The sequence below is a fragment of the Lepus europaeus genome, chromosome 17 (assembly GCF_033115175.1).
Source record: "Lepus europaeus isolate LE1 chromosome 17, mLepTim1.pri, whole genome shotgun sequence".
NCBI classification, from domain to species: Eukaryota; Metazoa; Chordata; class Mammalia; order Lagomorpha; family Leporidae; genus Lepus; species Lepus europaeus.
The window spans coordinates 41,129,672-41,152,518 of NC_084843.1; the positions used below are offsets into that span (position 1 = coordinate 41,129,672).

General features: G+C 41.9%; 1 protein-coding gene across 2 annotated transcripts in view; it reads right to left on the bottom strand.

Moving 5' to 3' along the window:
• Positions 1-22,847, bottom strand: part of PAPSS2 (3'-phosphoadenosine 5'-phosphosulfate synthase 2) — an 82,150-nt gene that overhangs the window by 11,102 nt on the left and 48,201 nt on the right. Inside the window, exons 2-9 of one of the 2 annotated variants that reach the window (XM_062215021.1) lie at positions 20,684-20,801; positions 17,124-17,359; positions 15,559-15,697; positions 14,649-14,767; positions 14,409-14,522; positions 12,726-12,837; positions 8,015-8,029; positions 1,893-2,098 (exon numbers count right to left, since the gene is read on the bottom strand). In XM_062215021.1, the coding sequence (XP_062071005.1) occupies positions 1,893-2,098; positions 8,015-8,029; positions 12,726-12,837; positions 14,409-14,522; positions 14,649-14,767; positions 15,559-15,697; positions 17,124-17,359; positions 20,684-20,801 (1,059 nt within the window). The remainder of the gene's footprint in view (positions 1-1,892; positions 2,099-8,014; positions 8,030-12,725; positions 12,838-14,408; positions 14,523-14,648; positions 14,768-15,558; positions 15,698-17,123; positions 17,360-20,683; positions 20,802-22,847) is intronic. The other variant, XM_062215022.1, reaches the window with a different exon arrangement.

Here is a 22,847-nt window from a genome sequence, read left to right on the forward strand (position 1 = left end):
AGACTTTTCAGAGTCTCTTAGTCCTCAAACTGCTCTTGATCCCAGTGAATCTGCTAAACGTCAGGAACTCCTACTGGGGAATTTGAGAAGTCAAACTAGTAGCATATGTCTTCTTTCATAGCTACCCTAATGCCTTTATCTTGGAGAGTTTTGGCATTCAATTTCAGTTTTCTTTATGGCAAATAAACCACCCCCAGCAATTCCATAATATCTCCCTCCAATCCCATCCCATTACCAACAACAATTAGAAGTTGTAAAGGGGAGGGGCAGGCATTTGGCCTAATAACAATGTTGCACAAGTGGCTAAGCTGTCATGTCCCATATCTAAATACCTGGGTTCAATGCTGAGCTCTGACTGGGTTCCTGCCACACACCTGGGTGATCTGGATTGTTTCCAGCTTCGGGCTTTGACCTAGTCTAGAGCTGTCCACAGCAGTCATTTTGAGGAGTGGTCACCAGAGGACAGCCCTTTCTCTATCCCTTTCTCTGAATCTCTCTGCCTATCAAATGAATGAAAAAAATTTTAAAGTAGTGAAGGAGTCCAAGGAGTTCCAGTTTATTTTGCATTTAGGCAGGGTAGACCTTAAAGGAGGCTAATGTGATGAACACATTTTTATTTTAATTTTTAAAATATCCACTGACTGGGGAGGTGTTTAGCCTAGTGGTTACAATGTCTGGGTTCCACATCAGAGCACCTGAGTTCAATGTCTGGCTCTGGTTCCTGACTCCAGCTTCCTGCTAATGCAGACCCTGGTGGGGGCAGTAGTGATGGTTCAAATAATTCAGTTCCTGCCACTCTGGTGGGAGACTTGAACTGAATTTCTGGCTCTTAGCTTTGGCCAATCCCAGTCCCTGATATTACGTGCATTTGGGATGTGAACTAGCAGACAGAGTTATCTCTCTTTCTCTCTCTCTCTCTCTCTCTCTCTCTCTCTCTCATTCCCTCTACCATTCAAATAAATAAAAAGGGGAAAACGTTTTCAATTAAAAAGCATATCCACTGATGAAAATGTGGTATCTGTCCTGATTTTTGTGTACTGAAAGATGTCATTGACCCATACCCTGGCCATAGAAATAATCTCTGAGTTTTCTTTCCAGTGGTTGGTTGAGTTCATTCTGTGTGAGGATACTTATTTATTTTATTTTTATTTTTGACAGGCAGAGTGGATAGTGAGAGAGAGAGACAGAGAGAAAGGTCTTCCTTTGCCATTGGTTCACCCTCCAATGCCCGCAGCACCGCGCTGATCCGAAGGCAGGAGCCAGGTGCTTCTCCTGGTCTCCCATGGGGTGCAGGGCCCAAGCACTTGGGCCATCCTCCACTGCACACCCGGGCCACAGCAGAGAGCTGGTCTGGAAGAGGGGCAACCGGGACAGAATCCGTCGCCCCGACCGGGACTAGAACCTGGTGTGCCAGCGCCGCTAGGCAGAGGATTAGTCTGTTGAGCCACGGTGCCGGCCATGAGGATACTTATTTTCCTAGTGCTTATTCAAGACAAATATAGGGTCAAGCTCTAGCTTTGATTTTCTGTGTGGCTACAGCTATGATTTGGGTCCTCTGTTCATGATGTCCGAATTAACTACCTCATTCTATTTAACTTAAGAGGTCAGTGAGATAAGTCATCAAATGGAAAAACATTTCTTTGTAAATTGTGAAATTCACAGAAATGCTTTAACAGAAGTTTTTAGAACTCAAGACTGTCCAAAAGTAATTGCTTTCAAAAATATCGTAGACTGCCTTTCTAAAAAGCACTGTCAGGGCAAATCTACCTCAAAAATGGAACCTTCCATCTAGCCTCAATTTTCCTAAGTCCTCCATGAAATAATTAAAAATGATTATTTCATCCTAAGTTAAAATAGAACACAAAAGCCCTTCCAAAGGTTTTGCAACTTACTTTTATATGGGGGTGTTTTTCACACGTTGTCCCCCACATACGGGAACAGCGTTCCTCTTTCCTGTGTTCATAGAACTCAGGGTCTCGTAAGATAGCCACCTTCTGTCCACCATACATCAGGACAAACTTGCTGCACCCTTCCAGCCGTGTCTTATCATCTGCAGAGATGGGCAGTACGATGGGAATGCTCATGTTGATCACTCCATCTGTGGAAAGAGCCATGTGGTCCGTGAGTACTGGGTATAAGTTGGGCCATCCTTTAAGGAAGGCTGAGATGTGAACAGTGTCCTCGTCAGAGATTTTCTTCAAAAGACATTAAGACCCAAAGTCAGCGTGGCTGTGTCGGCTGCACCAGTTCTCTAGCAATGGTGAGGGTCCTTGAGGGGCTTCCCAAAGCAGGAGATAGAATATATGTGGAAAGAGGACTGAGTTTCAAATCATGGAGGTGGCTTCAGTAAGTGACCTAACCTTGAGAACAAGGAGTAGATGTCTCCCTCCTGAGTTCTCTTTATAAATCTTGATCCTGATCTCAATGTACCAGGAAGTTATTAAGTTTTTAAAAATTCAATTAAACAAGATAAAAGCAAAAAACAAACCAACCAACCAAAAAAATAAAAACCCCCAAAATGCCTCTAGTTTTTCTTCTAAATGAACCAGATAACAATGTTGGACAGTTTATTATATGTTTGAGATGCTGCTTGGGATGCCTGTATCCAATATCAGAGTGCCTGGATTTGAGTCCCAGCTTCATTTCCAATTCCAGCTTCCTACTAATGGGAGGCAGCAGTGATGGCTCAAGTACTTAGGTCTTTGCCACCCAAGTGAGAGACCTAGATTGAGTTCTGGGCTCCTGGCTTCAGCCTGGTTCAGTCTCGATGCTGTAGTCATTTGGGGTGTGAATCAGCAGATATCTGCCCCCGCCCCCCAATAAATAAACTTTAAAAAACCCACTCTCTTTAAAAACCCTGCTCTCTTTGAAGAGCAGGCCCCTCTCACTTTTATGCAGAGTCTCTTTAAAAAGGATTTAAGTAAATGAGATGCTCTGATTTCTCAGTATAGAGTATAAAGAGTTAGAAGGTATGGAATGTGGTGTTCAGAGAAGACATATCTTCTGCAGCAAGAAATGTCAAACAACAGCTTGATGGCAAAAGAAAACATGGGAAAACTATTTTTTTTAAAAAAACAGACATAGAAACTATGATGATAATTTTATGTTTCAACTTGGGTAAGCTACAGTATCCAGATATCTGTTCAAACATTATTCTAGATGTTCCTGTGGCAGTAGCATTAATATCAGTGTACTGAGTAAAACAAATCACCTTCCATAAATATGAGTGGACCCCATTCAATATGTGGAAGCCTGAATAGAAAAGCACTGATATACCTGGAAAAAGGAGAAATTTTGTTAAGACAGCTTTTGATTTTGTGTTTTGTTTTGTTTTGTTTGAGGTAAGAGAAAGGCAGGAAGATAGGCACATAGGGAAAGCTCCCTCTGCTGGTTTACTTTCATTTTTTTATTTTGTTATTTTTATTTATTTATTTATTTATTTTTGACAGATAGATTTATAGACAGAGAGAGAGAGAGAGAGAGAGAGAGAGAGAGAGAGAGAGAGAGAAAGGTCTTCCTTCCACTGGTTCACTCCCCAAATGGCCACTATGGCTGGCGCTGCGCCAGTCCAAAGCCAGGAGCCAGGTGCTTCCTTCTGGTCTCCCATGCAGGTGCAGGGCCCAGGCACTTGGGCCTTCCTCCACCGCCCTCTTGGGCCACGGTAGAGAGCTGGACTGGAAGAGGAGCAACCGGGACTAGAACCCAGCGCCCATGTGGGATGCCAGCACCACAGGCAGAGGATTAACCAAGTGAGCCACGGCGCCGGCCCCTCCCTCTGCTGGTTTACTTTCTAAATGCCCTCATTGCCCAGGTCCTGGCTGAGGTCCGGAACTAGAAACTCAATCCAGGTCTCTGCAAAGCATGGTATCCAACTACTTGAACTATCACCTGCTGCCTTTCAGGGTGCAGAATAGCAGGAAGCTGGAATCAATCAGGAGTGGAGCCAGGACTCAAACTCAGACACTCCAATATGGGATGAAGGGGTACCCCAAGAACCTTAGTACTTAGTTCAAGATCTAAAGGGAAAAAATTGGTTTCCTAAAAATATTTCATTTCTTTTTAAAAAAATTATTTTGTACTTATCTGAGAGGCAGAGAGAGCACTCCCATCTGCTGGTTCACTCTCCAGATGCCTGCAACACTATGGGCCAGGGCCACAGCCAGCATGTGGGGACACAACCCAGGTCTCCAGGTGAGAGACAGGGACCCAGTTACCTGAGTCGTCACCTGCTGCCTCCCAGATTTTGCATCAGTGGGAAGCTGGAGTCAGCCAGGCATTGAAGCAAGGTACTCCTGTATGAGCTCTGGGAATTTTTTTCCCCCAAAGAAACCTTTTATTTAAAGAATACAAACTTCATGCATTTCATAAGTATAACTTTAAGAATATAGTGATTCTTCCTACCATACCCTCCCACCCACACACCCACCTTCTCCTCCCTCTCCCATTCCCAGACCCATTCTCCACTAAGATCCATTTTCAATTAACTTTGTACACAGAAGACCAACTCTATACTAAGTAAAGAATTCAACAATTTTCATGAAAAAGAAAAAACTTCCTTAGCAATTGAGACAAGGGCTGTTTAAAGTCATTGCAAAAGTTAATTTCACTACTTTTTTTTTTTTTTAGAAACTTAATTAACTTTAAAGAAGCACCCAAGAATGATACATCTTCTGTGAGCACTTAGACATAATTATAATACAACTCTTTGAGGATAGAGGTCCTGCATGGGAAGTTAGTGCACAGTGACTCCTGTTGTTAATTTAACAATTAACACTCTTATCTATGACGTCAGTGATCAACCAAGGCTCATGACGTGAGCTGTCTAGGCTATGGAAGCCTTTTGAATCCACAAACTCCATCAGTATTTAGATAAGGCTCTTCCCTTCAGAGAAAAGTACCTCCTTCTTTGAAGACAACTTCTTTCCACTGGGGTCTCACCCACCGAGGTCTTTCATCTAGGTCATTTTTTGCGAGCTGTGGAAATTTTAACCACTAAGCTAAACTCTCTCTCTAAAGATATCATTTTCTTGATGCCAGACATTTTTTAAAATTACAAAATTGTTTCCCCTTGCCATTTGCAATGTTGCCCTAATATTCTAAACAAATATGTCAGTCTCAGCCGGCGCCATGGCTCACTGGGCTAATCCTCTGCCTGCAGCGCCGGCACCTCAAGTTCTAGTGCCGGTTGGGGTGCCGGTTCTCTCCCGGTTGCTCCTCTTCCAGTCCAGCTCTCTGCTGTGGCCCAGGAAAGCAGTGGAGGATGGCCCAAGTGCTTGGGCCCTGCACCCGCATGGGAGACCAGGAGGAAGCACCTGGCTCCTGGCTTCGGATCGGGGCAGCGCTGGCCGTGGCGGCCATTTGCAGGGTGAACCAACGGAAGGAAGACCTTTCTCTCTGTCCTCTCTCTCTCTAACTCTGCCTGTCCCCCCAAAAAAAAGATAAAAGAAAAAAACCCATATATGTCAGTCTCTCAATTGTATTTACAGGTGAGAAAATGAGGACCCACGGTGAAGTAAGTATGTGACATAAAAAAACATCAGGGAAAATTTTGCAGGGATTCTCAAGCACAAGCTTCAGAATGGAATGAAAGGAAGGTACGTAAAGAAAAACATTCGACTCCAGAGAAAACAAATGCAGTTAATAATGGATTCAAGGAAATGTACCATAGATTAATGAAATACTTTAAGGTGAATGTTCAAATCCAATATTCATAATGGCTTTGACAGAGTTAAAATATTTAAGTTCTACTCCTCTGAAGCATAAATAAGGCTCCCTCCAGTAGCTGTGAAATACAACTTTCTAGGAATGTCACTCCTCCCTTTTTAAATACTCTACAAATGTATGTCACCAGGACATAAAGAATGTCACAGGATAGAGAGAGAAGCTGCCAGTAACAAAGGAGTGCAATCTATAATAAAATCTTACAACATGCTTTAGGACCATAGGTTATCCACAAATGAAATACTGTGCATGGACAGCAATGGTTCTATCACTCAAAAAACTCTTTGTTTCAGTGTTCACAGGCATTCATTTGTAGAGAACACTGAACTCAAAGCTGGGAGTTCTCCCACTTACTATGTGAATCATTCAACTGCTCTGAACCCAGTTTTCTCACTGGGTTAAAAATAGTACATACCCCCCTGGGCTGCTGTGAGGGGGCATAGTACAAAGCATCAGATTTTTTTTTTTTTTATTTGACAGGTAGAGTTACAGACAGTGATAGAGACAGAGAGAAAGGTCTTCCTTCCATTGGTTCACTCCCCAAATGGCCATCATGGCTGGTGCCGCACTGATCCAAAGCCAGGAGCCAGGAGCCTCCTCCTGGTCTCTCATGCAGGTACAGGGGCCCAGGCACTTGGGCCTTCCTCCACTGCCCTCTTGGGCCACAGCAGAGAGCTGGACTGGAAGAGGAGCAACCGGGACTAGAACCAGTACCCATATGGGATGTCGGCGCCGCAGGCAGAGGATTAACCAAGTGAGCCACAGCGCCAGCCCCAAGGCACCAGATTACTGGAGGTTGATGGCAGATGATGAAGTCCAATGCCTGGTCCAGGTGAAGAAAAGGGAGAGAGCCCAACAAACAGTGTGGATGATGATGTGGGAATCAGAAATCGCAATTTCTGTGGATTGATTACCAATCACAGTGCTGAGAGGAAGACATGGTATTAGCCTCTGGTGGTTAAGAGAGACTGGATCAAGAGAAAAAAAAAGGTATAGCTGGAGCTGTTGCCCCTGGAGGAAGCCTTGCCCTGCAGCCTTCTCGTCCACCACGTTAAGGATTCTGGGTTGAAATCCAAGGGATACTTGGCTTTGCTGTTGCAAATGGCTCCTTCAGTCCACTGGGTTCCTGCCTACTGCAGCATCTTGGCCTTGAGGGCAAATCCAAAATGATGAAGCAGCACTCGTCCATGGGTAGTCAGGATGGGTGAGGTTATGGAAAGGAGTTTCACAGAATAATAACGCCAACTGATTTCCCATGCCTGTAGCTGCAACTGCACGCAGGGAGAGACAGATTTATGAAGGTTTCCCTACTTTCTCTATCAGCTTTGTTAATACATGAACAAATTTAACCACTTACTTGTGCTGAAACATCTTCCATAGCTTTAAAAATGGATGGGGACTTTCAAAGTCTTTTTCTTCACACCCTTTAGCTCTAGTAGGAGCTACCTTCATAATCCGACTGTGGAATCTCTCTTGAGAAGAGTACTGTGTTTTTTTTTTTTCCTTTTAAACATGGTAAATCCAAAAGATAACTTCCTGTTTGATTATAATTTTTCTTTTTTTATTTTCAAAGCTTCTGTTTTATTGTAGATGTGCTTATTGGTTACTTGGGGCTCTAGGCAAAAACTGAATTATTCTTTATTGCTTAGCTATCTTTTTTTTTTAAGGAAAAACAGTGATGATGAAAACACCAGAGACAGATGATATCTTCAGAGTTTTACCTTTTTGTGCTGGTACGATGCAGAAGTTTAAGTCACAGCAAGTGTATATGTATTCCCAGTTTGATAACTATCAATCATGATAGCTTGAAATTAAATTCATGCAGAATCACACATTGCAAACAGATGAAGTATAATTATACACAATCCAACCAGGTGCATCCACTTTAAATTGCATCCAAAATGAATTTAGCCTTCATCAATTAAAAATGTTGTATAAATGCAATTTTTAAAAATTCCAGATTTGTGAAACTCAACAAAGACCAACAGTCATTGGAAGAGAATCACAGAATTTTAGAAACTCAGGAACAAAATGTACAACTATTTAGAAAGTTTACTTTTGTCAGCCAAATACAACATTATAAATAGCAGCTGCATCTCATTCAGAAATTTTCATTATTTAGACTCCAATCAGCAGAAGACTGGAGTGTTATTGTGTTATGACTGGTTGGATGATGAACTGATAGGAATTACAGCTGGTTAATTTAGATCCTTTTAAAGATGTGTTCTTAACCATTTCAAATTAATGTATCTAATCATAATAATTTAACTATTTGTGAAGTTCAAGTACATACCATGATGGAGGATACCTAGAGAAATACAAATACAATTAAGAAACAAGTTTTGAACTCTCCAAAATAATCTAAAAGCAACAATGTTAAGGAACAAATTCCTATTATGAAAATTCATACACAAACATATAAAGCTATGGGGCACTTCAGTATGCTATTTTTAAAAATGAAAAACAGGCCCGTGCCATGGCTTAAAAGGCTAATTCTCCGCCTTGCGGCGCCGGCACACCAGGTTCTAGTCCCGGTTGGGGTGCCGGATTCTGTCCTGGTTGCCCCTCTTCCAGGCCAGCTCTCTGCTATGGCCCGGGAAGGCAGTGGAGGATGGCCCAAGTGCCTGGGCCCTGCACCCACATGGGAGACCAGGAGAAGCACCTGGCTCCTGGCTTCGGATCAGCGCGGTGCGCTGGCTGCAGCGGCCATTGGAGGGTGAACCAACGGCAAAGGAAAACCTTTCTCTCTGTCTCTCTCTCTCACTGTCCACTCTGCCTGTCAAAAAATAAAAAAATAAAAAATAAATGAAAAACATATAACAGCAGAAAAGCAGGTGAAATAAGAATTTATTTGGATACTGTTTAAAACAATCCAAATGCACTCTTCAGATAATTATCTATTTTTAAATAACTACATATAATATATGCTTATAGCCCCTCCGACTGCAGCAAGAAGTCCTCCCTTGCACATATATGATGCCATCACCACCAAACATATGATGGCTTCCACTCTGGCTCTGGGAGAAGGTGTAGAAGTAGACTGCCCTAGACCATTCTAGAACCCCAGATGTTCAGAGGTCACGAAAAAGACTGAGTAACTAAGTCATTCTACTTTTAGGTTTAGGGGAAAATGTAAACATTCAAGAAAATTAAAACTAAAAAATATCTTTAGTAGACATGGTAAGAACAAAAAGAAATGTTTGCCTGAAGATTGTAATTGACTAGATCTTTGTGACTGTTTGATGATAGACAAAATTGGCCACATGTTTGTGGCCACAGAAATCATTTTGAATTGTCAATGGTGTTGACTCAAATCTTCATGAATTCATTAAAATTAAATGATATCAATATAAATGATCTCTTGCCCAGCCTTCTGACATATAAACAAATCAGCTTTTAGCATTTAACTATGTCTCCTCAGTCCAAAAGTCCTCAGGCCAGGAAATGCTGCCATGGTTATGTCCAGAGCAGTAGGCTTCAGTCTGCTTCCCCAGATACCCTCCAGGCTGCCAGCCAGCTGGAAGGGAGAGCAAGCCCCCATCTTCTCCAAGGGGACTAACTCCACTTTACCTGCTGTATATATAGGTTGAGCATCCCTAATCTGAAAACCTCAAATTTCAAATGCTCCAAAATATTTAACTTTCTGATCACTGATATGACATCACAAGTGGAAAATTCCTCACCTGACCTCATGTGTTGGGTCACAGTCAAGAAGCAGGTGCACTAAAAATACTGTATACAATTACCTTCAGGCAATGTATGTAAGATGTATGTAAAACATAAATGAATTTTGTGCTTAGAGTTGGGTTTCATCCCAAAGATATATCATTATGTATATGCAAATACTCTAAAATTAAAGAAAATAGAGTTCTCTGGCTTACAAAGAAAAATTTCACAACCACTGCTGTGATGAGAAGAACACACTGGTCTATGGCTCAGAGACAAGCTGTATTGTCTGTCCCAGCAAGCTTACATCTGATTCATGATCATAGCAGTTAGACGAATCCTGGCATACAGGGGCATTCAATAAATATTTGTTAGCTAGTGGGCAAGCATCTTATTTGTGTTACTTCCAAACTGACATGACTCCAGACAAGCTACTTCATCCTTGTAGGACTCCAATTTCTTTTAACTGTGTACAATCAGGGTTTGCTCGTGACAATAGCTAACATGAATGGAACATTTGCTAATGGATCAGGCAGTCTCTTAAACTTTCAATACCCTGGTAAGGGAGGTATTGTTATTAACATCTCTAATATACAAATGAGGGCACTCTCTATATATACTTATATGGCCCAGGTTATAGCTACTCATTGACATCAGAATCCAGACATTTTGAGTTCCCCAGTTCACATTCTTACTCACTACGATATTATTCCTCTACTGAGGCCAAAACTAAATTGTGATACAGAGAATGATAGAGGTAAGCAGGACATCATACCCCTGCTACCTATTTTTAATATTTCATATGGGTAAGGGAAGTTTCTAGAAGGTGTGCAGAGCATGGAGTCCTGCCCTCGGTGGGGTTGCAGAATTATGTCCAATGTTCTCTGGGTGCAGAGGTGGATGATTTAGCCAGTAGAGAATTCCCATAGTGAAACAAAGGAGTCTTACAGGAAGTCCAAGCAACAGGCCCTGCAAGTTGGAAGCAGGTAAGAGGTTATGAAAACTGCACAACATCTGGTATTGACATAGCCACACGGGAGCTACAAGAGGATAATCGGGTCCATACAGATTATAAAAGTTGTCTCACTCAGTTCTCTAGTGTTGTGGGTCTCATGCAACCTCCTAGAGTATCCTCTACTGAGGTCAGCAGGAGGAAGGGAAGTTTGCCTTTCCCACTTGGGATAGAATCCATAGATGGCCACAGCCTGGTGAGTACCAAGAACCAAGAACCTTCGTGGCCAAGTGCCTGGGCAGTATCTGCACCACTGTGGGCACAGGAAAGCCACGCAGATCCACACAGCAGGCAGCACACATTTAGAGGCCTGACTCGGGAGCACAGGAACCTCACTGCTTTGGAATTCCCACTGTATGTAGGCTTAGGAAAGGATTGGGATTTCCATGTGAGCTTATTGGGGCTTCAAACTAGTGGGATTCAAGTGTTAATGGGAAAGAGACCTCATTTATATCCCCAGGCTGGTGGGCTGGGTTGGGGTAGGCAGATATCTCTATAATAAATGCTTCATCCATATCAATGTAGTGAGGAGCACATAAGAAATGGAAACATAATGTGTTCTGCCCATAAAATGAAACCGAAGTGGTATGAGAGGGGAGGGGAGAGATTTTGCTTATATTATCCAGATGAATTATCTATGTAGATGTTCTTTATAGTTTTGGATCATAGAATATTTTAAGAATCCATCAAAAGCTCTACAGTCTTAACCCAAGAAAACGCCCTCTCCCCTCCTTCTCAAAACACAAACTGGTTTTGCCTAACCCAGGATGCTTTTGCATCTGCCACACAGAAGTTGTGGATCCCAACTCCAACTAACAATGACCTCTGTGACTACACCTACCACCCTGCTATTTTTTCTTTATGGAACAAAGACTTGTTGAAGGTCAACAGCAGTGTCTACAATGAATCCCCCTCATTCATTGTGGTTCACTTGTCTTTTGGCCACAGCTCTGGTGTGGATGCCTAGAGTCAACCTCTTATTTGTCCAGTGACACTGACTTGATGCAGCTTGTGTTCAGCATGTGTGGAAGGTAAGGCATCAAGATAAATGTCAGCCTTCCTTGTGCACACATCCTGGCCTTGCAGATTCTATTCCGATGGACATCAGGAGAGCGGCTTACTATGGAAAGAGCACTGGGCTAGGCTTCGAGGGGTAATGGACGCTGACTTGAACAAATCACTTAAGGTAAAGTCAGTTTTCCTATATGTGACATGGGCAGTAAGAATTGCCTATTTTCCAGGGCTTTTGTGAGGATCACATGAAATTATCCCTGAGAAGATAATTTGGGAACAGAGAAGTATGGCACATATATGCCTTCTTATTATTGTTTAGGCAGGGTAAATAAAGTGTCCTTTGGAATATTATTTAATCTGAAAAAGAAAGGTATTGTGGGGCATTATCAGTTACAGCCGAGGAATATTTGATCAGTGTTTAAGTTCTGAGCCTGACTTTATATCTCATTCCTTAGGCAACGGCCCAGGCCTAGGACAGAAGCATGAACATCTTTTCCAAGAAAGAACATATTTGACTTTTGTTCCTCAAAGACTTGGAGTCCTGCTCAGCACTGCAAATCCAGTGTGATTCCACCACCGTCCCCTCCCCACTTGGCAGCCATTCCCCAAAATATTGACGAAGATAAGCTATAACTGATAAGCTCTGGCGGTTCTAGGAACAAAATGGTCATAGAAGGAACAGGAATTCTCTTGAATGACACACAATTCTGGCCTTGACCAGAGTAGTTTCTAAAAACTGCTTAATGTGTGCCCAGAAAGCCCTAACATCCTCCTATCAGAGCGTAGTAGATGGAATCATCCCAATATGCATGTTCCATGTATGGCTACAAACACTAAAGTTTTCCCCCAAGGAAAGCAGTTGCCATAATAATGCTTGGCAGGAGCAGTCTGGAGAATGGGAAGTGCCAAGTGAGTCAACAAAGTGTGCTGAGCTCACCTTGGCTGCCCCAGCACTGTTCTTAGCGGCTGGCAGTGGTACTTCTAACTGACTGATACCCTCTGAACATCAGGAACTGCAAGGAGCAGGTGGAAGGGAAAGTGAATTAACCTTCTCTTGGCTTTGTGTGCAAGAAAATCTTCATTTTTCAGTTCCATAAAAAATCAATAATCCTTTGAGAACAACAACAAAAAATTCTAAAATGAAAGCTTATGCATAACAGAATTGAGCATCCCATAAATGATGTAACTATTGTTGCAATAAGATGGACAAGCCAAAGGTGGACATTTCTTGTTCCTGTGAAAACTTCTGGGAAATAATTTTCTTTCATTAATAAAGAACAAACAAAAAGCAAGAACAAAAACAAAAGCATACCATCTAACAGGGTGCCAAAGTGCATAACCTGCAAGTACTCCTTCTCCCGCATGAAACCCTTGAGGGGCGTGGCCCAGCCTTCACTCAAAACTTGGACCCACTGGAGATCCAGCTGCAAAACACCAAAGCAAGTGAATATTTCCCTAAGTTGGTCTTCCATCATCTGTCCCCAGGTCAATCCTTTCCATATCAGTTGACAGGAGATTGAGGCCAGAACCTTTTATGCTTTAAGTGTTCCCACACGTTAACGCTGACCTACAATCAAAAGGCCAGACAGGTTGAAGTCTAGAACTTTCCTGTCGAAGAGTGATGAAAAGATTTCAATTTGAGATGATTTACTCAAACACTTTAGGCTGTATCTATTCCCACAATGTGCAAATGAGTTGTTGATTCTCTCTCTCCATCTATCCTCCCCTCCCCCAACCTTCTTCCTTTCATTCTTCATTCCACAAAAATTCTGGTTTGGCTGTATTTTCTCCACCAGGTGGGCAGATAATTGGCTATAGGATAGGGTCCCAGATTATTAGCAAGATACTGAAAATGTTTCAAACTCCAGTCCCTGGGACTCACAGGACTTCTATCTCTTTCCACTCCCCAGTCAGGGCCTATACATCAACAATGACAGACGATGTGTAGTCCAAATACATGTGGTTTTCAGGCCTGTGCTTTACCTAGCCTCCTCCCCACCTGCAAATTCTTGTTCATCCTTGAAAACCTGGCTCACGGGTCACTGCTCTAAAACTTTTTCTGCTGTCCCTAAAACCAAAAATAATAATCATTGGATTCTTTGAAGTTCTTGTGGAACATTCTGTTATTGGAACTAAAATGCCATGCTATAATTATAACTATGTGTCTACCTATCTGCCTGGAGTTTCAGGGTGCTCGGAATTTATTTTATGGAGTTGGATGTACTGTTTATAAATTGTTCATGACTTATCAGAGTATGGGCTCTTTAGGAGCCGAAGCAGGTTCCCTACTTATCCTACCTCTTAGAAATCTCCACTGCTTTAATGAGTAATAAAAAGGTTCCAATACACACTTGATCACCTTCTATAGACCATCTAATACTGACTCATAAAACAGCCACTGCAGGCAATTCAGCACTGGGGTTGAATCTGACTCCATCCAGGTAGTAAAATCAATGTAACCAAAGCTGTCTCTCTCTTTCCTCAGACTGTACTCTTTCCTCAGACTTACTTCACTGTACTGGTGAAGTAAGAATGTCATTCACAGAGTAGAAAAGATTGAGGCATTTGGATCATTTTAGATCAGGGTTTTTTGTTTGTTTGTTTGTTTGTTTTCTTCAAATGCCTTTGTGTTTGCCCAAGAAGCCACTTGCATTCTGGGCAAACTTTCCTTAGTCACTGCCAACAAATGATGCCTGATGCCTAACCCTCACCTTGCTGAAGGTATGAAGACAGCTGTGTAGAAGTGCCCTATACAAATAAATAAGTTACTTCCCTGTTCTGGCTCTACACATGGCATTGAGCAGTGCCTTGTGGCAACTCTTGGTGAGAGAGTGGCTTGTACAAGAGGTTTTAAAAAATGGCAAAAATGAAGTGATTTTCTTCATAGACTTTACACGTCCCTTATTTATGCCTTCCCTATTAATAGTAATTGTAACAGGGTTATAAAGTTAGACAATGAATCTGATTCTCCTTTGATCAAAATGGACCCTCTTACCTTGGTAATTGACAGTGAAGGGAGAGTTCCAGCCTCAGCTCGAATTTGGTCAAGTTTGTTTTCAGGCACAAAGAGTTCGTGGATGCCTTTGATGACGGAATGGGGTACAATGTTCTGAAATGAAGCAGAATCAATAACAACTGAAGTGAAAACTACAAAAAGAAAGCTTCAGTAAAAGAAGCATAGATTATCTTCCATGACTCTTATTAAATTAAAAAAGAGAGATATTAGCCCATTCACCTGCTCTTGCAGAAGTTCCACCACCTGCTGGACACAGTCACTCACTGAGGACAAGTTGGTTTTAAGCACACACTCAGGAGTTTCAGGTTTCTCATAATCAGAATCAATACCTGTAAATCCTGCAAAGCATAAGAGTAAAAAAAAAATCACATCTGTACTGACAGGTTGGTTGTACGAATGATTGATTTGGCAGAGACAGACAGGACCATCCCAAATGCTCATGATGGTAAGAACTGTATTGGGAACACAATCCATGTTTCCCATCTGAGTGATAGGGACTCAACTACTTAAGCCATCACTTGCTGCCTCCCAGAGTCTATACTGGCAAGATGTTGGAATTAGGAGCTGAGCTGGGAAACAAACCTAGGTGCTCTTAATAGGAGACTTAATTATTACCTTAACTGCTGGGCCAAACATCCCAGAAAAATCCTTTTAATCAATAAGGCATAACGTGTTGGAATGGAACAATGTGTTAAACCGAGAATTCAGATTATAACTGAAAAGATCAAACAACCATCCTTGACCTCCAACTATAGGTAAGAAGATATACAGCTGTATTTTCAATATGGAAAGCCCAACCCATCAACAAAATCTGGCTAAGTCCAAGCCCTTGACAACTGATTAGGACTGAAAGGAAAAGTAAGGAAGGGGGAGCTATGAAACACAGCCCTGATCTATATCAGTTCTCGGTATTTACTGCTATTGGCTGAGGTTCTTCAAGAACAAAAGAAAACCCAACTTTTTAATAAGCCCACAGACACAGTGGACATATTATGACTTTATAAAAAGCTGTGTATATTACATGCAATTCTGTAAAACAGTTTGAAACTTCAGACAGACTCTGAGGACAGAGTAAGAAGTATCTGCAGTCTGAGTGATTGGCAAAGGGGCCGCTAGCTCTTTCCCGTACCTTTAATCTCTCCAGCTCGGGCCCGTTTGTAGAGGCCTTTTACGTCTCTGCTTTCACAGATATTTAGAGGTGCATCTACAAATATTTCAAAGAATGGCAGTCCTGCTAATTCATGGATTTTGCGGGCATTCTCACGATCCTGAAAAACAATACACTTAAGAATGTAAACTGAGGTTTCTGTGGTTTGAGTGTGTCCCCCAGATTTTATGTCTTGGAAACTATTCCCAAATTTATGTTTTGGAGGTGAGGTTTTTGAGAGGTAATTACGACTAGTTAAAGGCATCAGGGTCAGTCCCCCAGGATGGGTGGGACCGGACGGCTTCTCTGTCTCACTGTGCTCTGTCCTCTGCGATGTTATGATGCCCCATCAAGGCCTTCACCAGGTGCCAAGCAGATGTCAGGGCCACGTTCTCCGACTTCCCAGTATCCACAGCCTTGAATTGAACAAACCTCTATTCTTCATCAATTTCCCAGTCTGTGGTATTTTGTTACAGCAACAGAAAATGGACCAAGACAAAATTTCACAATGAGATTTTTAATCACACAACACTGTGTGTTCTGTTGCTTGATAACCTCGAGATAACTCCGGGGTTAGTTCTCTGCAGTGACCTTTAGAGGAAATCCAGAAGCTTCACTCTGGTAAACACAGCTATCCCAGGAGCATTCAGAAAAAACGCAGAAAACAGCCCCTCTTAGCAGGACACCCTGGCAATACAAGAGCGCTGGATCCAATTCATGGATTCAAAGCAAATAGCACATTATTTGTAGCTCCCAGAAATTTCCTGTTTAAAAACAAGAGTGTCACACCACCTCAGTGACGTCAACACTAAGCACACATAACCTGATGCTTTGGAAGTGAACTGCTCTTTTCTTTAGCCAACTAAATACTCTTTTTCAGACACTTGATTGCAGAGTGTTACAGTTTGTGTTGTTTAACTTTTTTCTTCTTTTCAACTCTGACCAAATATCCCTTATAATTGTGAGAGTGACAAGGTTCCTGTCAACTGGAGACCTTGCATCTGGAAGTAAAGGAACTCTCTTTATATGGCTAATATTAAATAGAGGAGACGAGGGAGCATGTAAGAGGAGGAAGAAACAGCAGCAAAATGCAAATTATAACATTCCTTTGTACCCTCCCAGGCACCCACTCCTTCTCCTAGCAGTTTGAGAGTATTTGCACTGTCTGTGAGAATTGTGTGCAATGCCAAAGCTTTTTGGATTTTTTTTTTTATTCTGAGGAGGCAGAAACACACACACACACACGCGCGCGCACACAGAGAGAGAGAGAGAGAGAGAGAGTTCCCCATCTGCTGGTTCACTCCTCCAAAGCCTGTAACAGCCAGGTCTTGCCTGGGGCCAAAGCCAGGAGCCAGGAGTGCAATAAAGGCCTCCCACATAGGTGTCAGGAACCCAACTACTTGAACCATTCCCACTGCTTCCCAGGGTCCACTTCGGTGGGAAGCTGGAGTCAGCATCCAGAACCGGGAATTGAACCCAGGTACTCTGATATGGAATGCAGGTGCCTTCGCTGCTAGCCTAAATGCCTCTTCCCCAGAACGTTTTACCTTTGCGAAAGGAGAGATGAAGCTGGTAATGCAGACCAGACCGGCATCGGCAAATAGCTTTGCCACCTCGGCAATCCGGCGGATGTTTTCTTCTCTGTCTCCAGCAGAGAACCCAAGGTTTTTGTTAAGCCCGTGACGGACATTGTCGCCATCCAGGGAGTAACAAGGGATGCCTTGGGAGACGAGGTACTCTTCCAGGGCAAAACTGATCGTTGTTTTCCCAGCACCGGAAAGTCCTATGCAGAATAGGCAAGACACACTGGCATTGTCTCAGGTTGTTTAAGGTGGGAAGCTCTGAGCTGACCCTGCACTTTTCAGTGTAACTGCTCCTCATTACAACCACTTGAGTGACCTCAAATCAAAATCATTAAAACCTAGGAAAAGTATAATTTACTACAAACCAAGTACTTGTGTTGCTTTTTCAAATTCTGAAATAATTGTTCTGATTATATTTATAAAATTTTCAAAGTGAGCAAGTTTCATAACAGTGAGACCTGGGGACTACATATGGTCCTCAGTATGTTCTCTTTTGCCTGCAGAATGCTTTCAAGATTAGGAAGTCATGAATACTAATCTGGATTCTGGATTCTCTTCGAAAACCAAGAGATGCAGAAACAGTAGTCTCATATCCGCTCATATGACAGCGATCAGCTGCGGGGGTAGGGAGATAGCTCACCTACCTGAGAGCCCATAAAACCACATGCATTTGGCTCCAAGATTTTTCCAAAATGACGCTCAAAATATGAATATGTACCATCCTGAACTAGGCTGTAGGTTTTTCTATTTTTTTTTTAAACTCTTAGGCCTAAATAATAGAGCTACCATGTGCTTGCCAGCATGGTTTCAAAGCACGATGACTGAAAAAGCACACTTCATAATTTCTATATGAGGAAAAACATAAGGAAAAGGGGAAAGAAATGCAACCTGCCCACATTACTTACAAACTCAAAATCTGAACTTCCCTGAATTCTAAAATTCCAGTTGTCCTAAGGATTTCTGATCCTGAAGAACATTCTTTGGTGTCAAGCTGCTGTCAGACAGTGCCCAGTATGTAAATGGAAAACTCTTCAGAGGGGAAAAATAGGCAAAGAGGTTAATAAAGAGAAGGCAGAAGAAGAGAGGAAAACGGTAGAAAGAGTAAGAGAAAAGTAGGGACAGAGGACAGAGAGAGGAAAAGAGACTAGGAGAAAAAAAGGAGAGCTCTAAAAAGTAAGTAAATGATCTGCCTATCTTATTTACATCTTAAAGTCATGCCTTGGGCCTGGACAGAGGATCCTTAGAAGAAATGGCTACATGAACTGAGCTACGTTACTGTTGATGGCACTGTCTGTGATTGTGTTACTCAATTTCATTTTGATAAAGATTTAAGAGTTAAATTCCTCTTGGAATCTGTGTCAGGTTGCAGTGTAGGGAAATCAGGACTTCTGCATCTCTGTAATGCTCTCTTGCAATAGAAAATGTGATAAATAATAGAAACTTCCCTTCGTGTTACAGTAGCAGGGATGCTAAATCCGAAATCACAGTAACTGTATGTAACTAGCTGGCACATTTATTTTAACACACTGGGGTCATATTAGTTACACCCACTGAGAACTGTACTTTGGGCCAAGGCACTTACGCCTTGTTTCATTTAGTTCTATCAACACCTCCATGAGACAGGTGCTATCTTTATTCTCATTTTTCACATAAGGAAACTGAGGCTTAGTGAGGTAAACCAGCTTGTCCAAAGTCACACTGCTCCAGGAACAGTTGGGGTTCAAATTTTTGTCTCTGCATTTGAAGTGTTTGGTGTCTTCCAATATCTCTGGTCAATATTATACCTCTGTGGCATAAGAATGAAAAACTAATAAATAAAAGGTCAGTTTTTAAAGGATTCATTTACTTACTTGAAAAGGAGAGTTACAGAGAGAGAGAGAGAGAGAATTTTCCATCCACTGGTTCACTCTGCAAATGGCCGCAACAACCAGGCTATGTTGGGCTGAAACCAGGAGCCAGGAACTCCATCTGGCTCTCCCATGTGGGTGGCAGAGGCCCAAGCACTTGAACCACCTTATGCTGCTTTTCCCAGACACATTAACAGAAAGCTGGGATCAGAAGTGGAGAAGCTGGGATCCTATATGGCATACTGGCATTGTAGGTGGTGGGTTAACTTACTGTACCACAATGCTGGCCTCAAAGATGATTTTTTTAAGAGTTAAAAAAAAGAAAAGAAAAGAAGAAATCCACACTAGATTTTTCTCCTCTTGTCGCTGTGCTCTTTTCCTCTTCAAGAGGAAGCTGCATTAGAAAAAAATGAACTTTGTATATATGTCTGAACACAAAAGTTATTTTTGCCAGTAAACCTCCTATGAAGGAAAACATACAAAAAGAGGGAAACTTCTGGAATACAGCTGTACCTACTGCCTCAAATCATGTCTCTCGGAGGGAGCTGGGACAAATATTTCAGGAATAGTGACAGGTGAATGCTGCATATTGCAATCTAGCAGGCTCCTTGCCCTGTGTATTTTCACGCTGGAGGCAAAATTTAGGTATGAATGGAACCAAGAAACCAAAGACATTAGGAAAATACTTCTAAAAAGGCAATAATGAGGCTGATTTGGACAAGAAAGGAAAAAGACCCAGAACATCAAGCAAAAATGCATGGCAGCTTCCTGCTTGCCATATTCTTGAAAATTATCCAGGTTAGACTACATCAGCCTGTGTAAGCACTGATTTTGTACTTTAAATAAACTTAGTTTTACATCTGGGCTCATCTCCATTTGAAAAGTCATGTCCATGAAATCAACTTGATTTGTCCTTTTGAGTCCAGGCTCTGTCAGACTCGTTCCCCAAGGAATGGCTTTCTCTACTTTGTACTCAGAGTATAACGTAACAGCCAGGACTTGGGAGGGGGAGGCTGAAATTCTAATTGCAGTTCTGCTCCTAACCCTCACCTTTGATGTTCTGTGGCTATAAGGACACAAGAAAAGGGGGATTCATTACATCACCTCGGTGGGTGCATGTTCTTCCCAAGAGGAAATTCTCAGCCACATGGAATCACTGGTGTTCTTCCTAGCACAGATCCTTATATTTGTTCGGTTTAAAGATTCTCCCTTATTATATCAGAACATCAGAAAACCACAGAAAGTATCTCTGAACACCCAAAATCTTCCAGATGGCCAAATGCTTGACATCAAGGTAGGAAAGCCCCAATTGTAATGGCCAGCACACAGAGGGACTAAGTTCCTTGGGGCTGAAAAGGGATGCTATAATTGACTTGCCTCATCCTTTCTGCCAATGAGGAGAAAACTGACAGTTATCTGCTTTTTTGTGATTTGATTCAACTATTTCTACGGTCAGATCTTGCTCTCTTTCTCACTGATGTAGAGTTAGAATTGACAACCTGTCCTTCTACTATACCTCTCAGCCTACTTCTGCTGTTAAAAGAAACATGTAACATGTGCAATCTGTTAATCTGTCCTCCTTAAAATTGTGCATCTCACATCTGTTTTCAATTAAAACACTGATACACACACACAAGACGTAGATAGATAGCTAGATATATTCTCAACATGGCTTACCTGTTAGCCACACGGTACATCCTCGGAATCCACCCTTTGTTCCAACCACCTGCCCTCTCTTATTTCTGCTTACATGGTGGGCCTGATAGACTACATTTGTGGATTTCTGCTGGCTCTCCTATAAAACAAAAATAATATCAAGCACAATATTTTATTAATAAAATACATATTTGCTACTGGGGTAATATAAATCCATTTTAACTTTTAAATTGCAAAACTGACATATGCAATAATTTACATGAAAGATATTTTTAAAAAGACTCACCCTTGTCCCTCCTAATAAAATCTTTTTTTACTTCTGCGCGTTACCTTGAGCCATAGCTACATAGATATATTTCTCACAGTGAGTGTATATACCTGCTTTCTTCATTCCACTCCTTTCACTTAATGTTATTTGTGACTTTTTCTCTCCAAAAAGTAATTGTTTTTTTAATATTACTTTATAATAGTTCATGGGCTTAGGCAACATAAGCTGTTAAAACAGCTAATAAAATTATAATGCACAACAGATTACATTCATAGTCTTTCCCAACTCTACCTCATCTTCTACTGTTGGCAAATAGAGTAACAGTTATTAATTCTACTAATTTAGAAACAAACATCCTTTAAAGTGCCCATTAGGATCCTTCAAGAATTTAACTCCAATTTGACAATCTTTAATGCTATTAAGATGTCTGGTTTCAGAACATTTTAACTTCTGGACCTTAGGAAATGGCTAGGGGGATCTCTGCTTCCATAAATGCATGTTCCCCCAAGTCCTATGGATTCGAACTGAGAAAAGTCTAAATGCTCCAGCAGCTGAGGAAATGCTAGGGTGGGACCAGTTGAGCCAAAGTCTCTACAAAGCCAGGGAGAGGCCCAGATGAGAGCAGCAGGACTAAAATCGGCCATAACTCTTGCTCCTACCCAGACATATGAGGCAAGGTAAAGAGTTTCGTCTGTGAGCACAGAGGATTGGCTATTTCTTATCAAGAACTAAACTTGGTGTTCCCTTCCCCAAGGGTCAATGCATGAACCTTCTAATCTTTCAAAAGCTCAGCAGAAATGGAAACGCCCCAGTTATTAGACTTGGAGACTAATTCAAATATCAAATGTCTTTATTTTGACTGTAATAAAATCAGCATTGTAAGGTCACAGCAATCTAACCATGATTCTAATCTCAAACTGCAAAGTGTATCCAATGAATAGAATGACCCAATAAACACAGTTTTTGGTTTAGCTCTTTTGTCTTTAATAATATATGATCCAAAGTGTGGAAGACACCATAATGACAGTTAAACAAAAAGGTTGAGCATTGCCTATATCTGTCTGTGGTGGGGTAGCTGAATTTCAAATTACAGACGTAATCCAGGTTTCTGAACCTTAAAAATTGATGAGCCATCAGGGCTAAGAAAGCAACAATTTTTTTTTTTTTGGGCGGGGGGGATACCTAAATGCTCTTGAAAATTCTGAGCCATACTAGGAGCAATTCTATACCAAATCGAGTCACCTCTTTTTGCCACCTCCTTTGATTGAGGTGGGGCAGTGGTGGCAAGAGGGACAGTTTGAAGGTTTGCTTGACATATGATGTGCACATCCTCCTAAATGGCAAAGTTCTCTATGGATGTTGATGCTGTTGGTTATGACCCACTGGAGCCCAGCTGGATTAGGACCAGGGAGACATGGCTTCAAGATCTAGAGGGAAGGATTCTCCTGCTGCCCCTTGCAGAAGGGAGTTAAGAAAGGCAGAGCACTCCCATGGGGTGGGCCTGCGAGTGAGACAGAATCCAGCCAAGGGCCAGGCAGCAAGATCTGGCATTATCAGTATTCGAAAGGCAGTCAAGAGGAAGGCGGTTGAAGGCATAGTGGGATCAGCTGGGTTAGGTTACCTAACACTCTCCAAAACTAGATGCTCTGATCATCCACAAACAAACTGGGTCAGAACCCAAGTCTGGAAAGTGAATACAGTCAAACAATGCAGCGGGACAGAGAACAGTGACAGCTTTCGCTTGAGAGAGGGTTCCTAGGTTGCGACAAATTAGGCTACTCCATGGGATATCCTAGCAGTATTTCTCCTGGGCAAACAAGTCTCTCTCTCTCTCCTATTTTTTTTCTTTTTTTGACAGGCAAAGTTACACAGTGAGAGAGAGAGAGAGAGAGACAGAAAGAAAGGTCTTCCTTTTCT